Source organism: Parasteatoda tepidariorum, chromosome 3, assembly GCF_043381705.1.
Source record: "Parasteatoda tepidariorum isolate YZ-2023 chromosome 3, CAS_Ptep_4.0, whole genome shotgun sequence".
NCBI lineage: Eukaryota > Metazoa > Arthropoda > Arachnida > Araneae > Theridiidae > Parasteatoda > Parasteatoda tepidariorum.
In genome coordinates this window covers 35528398-35534839 of record NC_092206.1, presented here as the reverse complement: position 1 = coordinate 35534839, position 6442 = coordinate 35528398, and the positions used below count along the sequence as shown (strand labels likewise).

At 28.3% G+C, this 6442-nt stretch overlaps 1 protein-coding gene across 1 annotated transcript; it reads right to left on the bottom strand.

Annotated features, from left to right (window-relative positions):
* Positions 1-1820: 1820 nt before the first annotated feature.
* Positions 1821-5768, bottom strand: LOC107452466 (meiotic recombination protein SPO11-like). The gene is made up of 4 exons (XM_043043580.2): positions 5684-5768; positions 4796-4872; positions 2321-2432; positions 1821-2108 (listed from the first exon to the last, which is right to left on the bottom strand). Exons 1-4 carry the CDS (start codon positions 5684-5686, stop codon positions 1989-1991), a joined length of 312 nt encoding a protein of 103 aa, XP_042899514.2. The 5' UTR covers positions 5687-5768; the 3' UTR covers positions 1821-1988.
* Positions 5769-6442: the final 674 nt, after the last annotated feature.

Genomic DNA, 6442 nt, shown 5'->3' with positions numbered 1-6442 from the left:
GAGAACAATTACCTCCTTATGATTGATTTAAATTTGTTTCAAGTATTTTGTAATAATATTTAATCAGCAATTTAGATAATTTGGTTTTTGCCGGTTTTTACCAGTTTTTGCCGGTTTTTACCAGGTTTTTGCCACTGTCCTGGCAAAAACCCCTTTTTGCCGGCAAAAACTCCAACCCTGGTTTATAATGTTCATGAATGTTTTGCTGCAACTATAAGAAGCATTTGCTTTATTATCTAACCAAAATCTACTAACTTGGGTGACACCCTCGGTTTTTATACTATTTGTGTTTAAAAATCATACTTAATGTCGCTTATTACTGATCAACGCCAATAAAAGTCCTTTAAATCCATGCTTGAGTCATGAACTACAAGTTCAAATATTAAAAGTTTTTTTTTTTACCTGGAATTGTCAAAATTAAAAACTTCCTCAAACGGATGCTTCGCTCAAAAAATCTAGAACTGAGGATTTTTGGTTAATGATGATTCTTTAATAACACAAACAATAAATTAGGTAAGAAATTTGTGTATTCAAGAAATACTACTCAAGAGAGTCTCAAAAGCCAAATGATGACATTATGAGCAAAATTGTTTCAAAATACACAAGAAACAGTAACTCTAACAGTGAAGAGTTTGCAGTGCACCTTAGTGTAAAAAACATTATCCATTTTTAACTTGCCAGAATTACTATTTAATACTTGATTAAAGCTGTTTTAAAATTCAATTTTTTATTTAAACATATCTTGAATATTTATAATATGTTTTAATCATCTCACCAGTACACTGATTAGCTAGTTTATTAATGTGACATGTTCCTTATACTCTGAGATCTGCTCATTTCCTGATTCTTTTTATGTCTGATTGCACTATCGAAGTGCAGATGCGCCACAATTGGAGATAGTCTTAAACTAGACTAGAGTGTTGGGAATGAAATATGTTTCTATCATAGTCTATAAGAATTATTTCAGATTCCCCAAAAATGTTAGACACTTCTTTAGAATAATAATTTTCCATTAGTTTATTTTCTAACATTGTTAGTTCAATCTAACGCTATTAGTTTATTATTTAAAAAAAGGCACATTGGTGAAATCGGTTTATTCATAATTTCCCTATTTATGCATTGCCCTTGTTCTTCCTTGTACTTTTTTTTCTTTATTCACTGGCTATATCATTTTTCCTCATTCATGTGAACCTTTATTATTATTCTTATAAAAGAATTGGTTTTAACAATATCTTAAAAATATCCACTTGCAAAAATAAACGGAAAATCTAAAAATCTCTTCTTTTTATTATTATGGAAGTTGTAATTGTATAAAAAGACTTCATGTTTTACTCATGTAAAAGTTAATATTCTCTCTCATCAGTTTAATCAGAGTTTTTGAACAGGGGTCTGCCTTGGCCAAATTTATTACCGTTTAGCGGTACCTTCACATATTCAACTTTAGGAAAAATGGTAGTTTCACAAAATACTTATTCTAAAAATTTCATTTTTGTATCCCATAAGAAACGATAAATCATTATTTTTACCATATTTTTATGTTGATTTTTTAATATAATTTTCACAAATTATGTCTACATTTTCGCAAAATAGGTACTTCTCAGAAAAACCTACAGACCCCTGATGAATCTTTATCATATTAAATGGAGGCTTAGAATCTGGGAGTTTTTAGCTGTTTTATTCTTTAATGTATGTAGAAAAGTCTTGATAAAATTAAATTTATTATTTAATGAGGAAGTATTTTAAATTTTAATGTTACACTTATGAATTTTATACTGTGGCTTATCTTTAAATCTTGTGAGTATAATTAAAAAAACTAGAAGTTGAATATAGTTATTTTATTTAATCTTCTTTCAAAAGAAAACTATATTGATTATCTTTATAACATAATATGCTTAAACTTTATTGAAAAGATATTTATTTAAATCATAAATTAAGTCCGTAGAGTTCAAAGAGTTCGTAGAGTTCCTTAGAATTTTTTCAGTTGTTTGTCAAATCCATCCTCCATATTTGATTTTATTTGGTAAGTAAATTGAAGAGAGGAAAAGGGAATCAAGTTTACTGAGTCCTTCGATTTCTGCCTTTACTGATTGTTCCAACATCATCTGAATCTGAGAATAAATTGGTTAAAAAAAATTTAAAATTTCATTATTATCCAAGTGAAACAAGAAGATTATAACTTATGATAAATAATCGAAATTTATAAAAATACCAATATTTTTTTTCTAGCAATTTTTTTGTGTGTGTGTTTTTAATTATTCCTATATTATTGTCAGAAACATTCTTTTACAAAGAGCAAAATTAACTAATTTCAAGTAATTACCTGTTTCTGCCATTGAATGTTGTTTTGTATATAGGGTCTTGACAGTAAGGCCATTGCTTTTTTCGTATCATTTTCTGTCAATGGTGTTACCGCTGCAGTTGGAAATTTTAACCTAAAATGAAATTTTTGAACTTAAAAAAAGAAGCCCTGGGAATTATTTATGATTAAGCTTTTTCGACCATCTTGATAAGGCCTTTGAAAAATATTAGTTTGGTTCTAAAGGAGAATTAAGTCTTGATACATGACTAAGTTGAGGTTTTTGACTAAAATAATAAGAAATGTAAAATTAGAACTGTGATAGTGTTTATACATATTTTAGAATAAAATGTATTTTTATTAAAATAGTCAAAATGTTTTTCAAATGTTAAAATTATTGATTCATCAAATAAATGCGTATAAATTTGAAATAATAGACATATTGGTACTAAATTTATAAATAAATAAAATTGAACCTATAATTGTAATAAGTTTTGAAAGTCAGATTATCTTAAGTTTACAAATAGTGTCAATATGATGTTTTGAAACTAATCACTTAAAAAGCTCACAAACATTTTAAAGCATTTTTTTTTTTTTTTTAGTTTATTATTGGCAATTGCAGGGCTGATTGTGCTCTGGAAAAAATCCGGATTTTTCACTAACAGGGATCCGGAAGTTTCCGGAGATCAAAGGACCAGACGTTAAAAGAAAATCATTGATCACAGAAGTTTCCGAAAATCAAATTTTCAAAGGTGGAACTTAAAAACACAGTTTATTTTATTTGTTTGTGAGGGAGAGCCAGATACTTTATATGCTTATATTCGTGATTAATATTCATTTTTTATCAGTAAATAGTTATTATAATCATAAACTCAAGAAAGGAAGACATATTTGTAAATTTTAATTATTTCTCCAGCTCATCATAGGTATGTGTATTTGTTATAGGTATATGTATTTTAAATATATTTTAAGTAAACTAAGAAATATTGAGAAAAAGGAAAAAAACCTTGTTTAAATTTTTTTCTAATTTTACAATTTAAACTTTTTTTTTTTAACTCTCGAAATTTTCCGGAATTTTGACTTGGGCTCGCAACCACCCATGTAATTGTTTCCTGAAATTTGCAATAGATACTTAGTATGCATATAGGTATTGTGGTACTAATTTTTTACGTCCTGCTGAAGAGGCAATAGTACCAAAATGTATATGTAAATCTCTGGTGTTCACAAAGTGTATGTTTCATATTTTTTATTTTAAGATATAGTAACCATCATATTGAAGACTAAAATGCTTCAACATCTGATGAGCAAGCTAGGATTGTGGAACAGTTCCATGGGTTGGCATTCATAGCAGACAGGAGATTGATATCCTGGTATTACATAAAACTTCAGTGGTTATGTTATGTATATTGATACCGAGTTAATAACCTTTTCATTTTTGTGTCGATAACAAAGAACTTAAACATCCATCGAGTGAGAAGTCCAAGCAAACCTGCTTAAACATACATGTGTACATATTTCTCAACGACAATTCTTATCACGGTTGGCAACAAAGAGCTGAAAGAAATTGAGTTATAAGTCGGGCAGAAATGAAAGTTAGAAGTAAACAGTTTATAAAACCATACCAAAGGAGGTATATATTTGTTTTAATTCAGGAAAGTTTAATAACAATTTTGAGCTGTATTTTGTTTTAATATTGATTCATATGGCGTAACTATTGCGAGGCAAGCCCGAATTGCGAAGTAATCTTAAAAAGAAACTCGAAAACAGGGTTTTAGCGAGCTCAGCTCGCTAGTGGTGGAGCCTCGAAACAGTCTTAACATTAAGTTATTTAGTGTAAATTTTTTTAAAAAAAATTCTTAACATTGTAGTTGAATGTTTATCAATTAAGAACTACAAGAAACTAATTCAATTGCTGAGAGACATTAAATTGAATCGAAAACAAGAAGAGAATTAGATTTGCAATAAAGTTTTCTTTTTAAATGTAGTATTTTGAGAAAAATATGGGCATATACATTTGCAGATCATTATATTGTAAGTTCACATAAAATACAAGAGCAATTATAATATAAAATTTTTTAAACCACCTTTATCAAGTTGTTTTGGAAGCCAAAGAGGGGGATTTCTGGCAGTAATTGAAGTTTATTAAGAAATTTTTATTTTATGTTATTATATTTTATGTACTTTTTATTTATGTTATAAAGTGTTTGAAATTTCAAGTGGCTATAAGTTTCGCCATTTGAAAAGCAATTGTAATTTATAGTAACATCAGGCTCAGGTTGAAATTTTAACACTCTAGCTAGTCAGACATTGGTAATAAAACCTTGACTTAAATTTTTCTAGTTGAAAATTATTTAAACTCTTATCTCAGTTCGGAAAGGAGCTTTAGCTTTGAGTAATCTAGCTAGTCAGAGAGTGGTCAAAATTTTCTTTGCAATATTTTTAACTCATAGACACGAAAGCAAGATAATAAAAACGTAATATATATGCATATTATGTCACCTTTGGATATCAGTCTGTAGTAGCCCTAACCATCGAATCTCCGGTACTGCTAACTTTTCTACATCAAATGACATTGCCTGTAAATTACAAGTTAAAACCAATTATTACAATCATATCAAAAGTTAGGAATAATTTTAAAAATGAAAATTCCTTTCGGCTTTTAAAATAAGCACCATTGAAAGCATTAATTATGATTTTAATAAATTAAATAAATTTACACAGACCTTGTGCTCCAAAATATTCTATTTTTCAATTTAAGTTTTTTTGTTGTTGATTAAAACAGATTAAAAATGAAAATATTTGAAGGTTTGTTGAAAGCAAGGAAATGTTGCCCCTCATATTTTGCGTTAAAAAAAACTATAAAAAATATTTAAGCATTTGCTAGATCAAAATATTTTTTTAGCACTTTCTTTAATTTTTTATTTCAATTTACATATATTACATTACAACAGTATTTTCACTTAAATATCTATTTTTTAGGTTACGATTTTATTAATGAATGTTGCTGGTTCCTCCCCTTTTTTACCCTAAAATATATGTTTCTAAATATATTAGAGAAATGAGGAAAACGAAGATTTGATCAAATCAATAAGGGAGATGACCAATTCTTGGAAGATGTTAAAATAACTCGGTGGGGTCATTTCCGTAAAGAAAGTAAGTGATTTGATCAAATCCCTAAACTGTATAATATTAGCATATAATTACAGTTATTTAAAGTTTTGGAAAATTGTAATTAAATTAAAATTCTATTAAAAATAAAATGTAAAAATAAGCTGCTCAATATTCTAAATATAAATGCATCGAAATATACACGTCTAAACATATATGTATTAAAAAAGTGTTAAATCCTAATATGTCCATAAAATACTTGAATAATTTTATTCTTACCATTGATCCAAATTTATAGACGCACAAAATTTCAATCCCTGAAAATTATTCCCAATTTAGCTTAATAATGATAACAATAACGATTGTTTTAAAAGTTTAAATACAAACTTTACCATAAGGGTCTGCATCTACTAAACCTAAAATAGGAATTTGTAATACATCCCACAGTTTGCGCAACATTTCTCTGGTGTTCACATCAGGAAATCCCTTTCCCTAAATTGAATGAAGAATTAAAATCAAGATAAAATTATAAACTCTTAAAATACTAATGCAAAAAATTTTTTATTATTAGAAATTTTTAAATAATAGATTAGGAAAACTCGGTAGTTTAATTGGTTGTATTAATTAGAGTAATATGACAATACCAGTTGAAATTATAAGTACGAATGCAATAAAGTTTTATTATTAAACTTTACTTCTATCATTAAAATTTATACGAGGTATATCCACAAAGTAAGTTCCGTTTCCATTTCTATCCGCGGCAGCGCTGCGATCGCAGTTCCGAGCATGCGCGCTAGTTACTCTGACTCAAGCAGAAGAATTGTGCGCCATTTTCAGATCCCTGCTGCCGATGTGTTCTTTGTAGTGCTTCTTTATGATGTCAGCCTTAATTGAAAATGCAGCCGCTTGTGAAATCAGATCTGTGATTCGTTTTCTAAATGCAAAGAAAGTTAAACCATGTGAAATTCATCGGCAAATCTGCGAGGTTTACGGACAAGCTGCTATGAGTGATTCAATGGTTAGAAGATGGGTCAGACA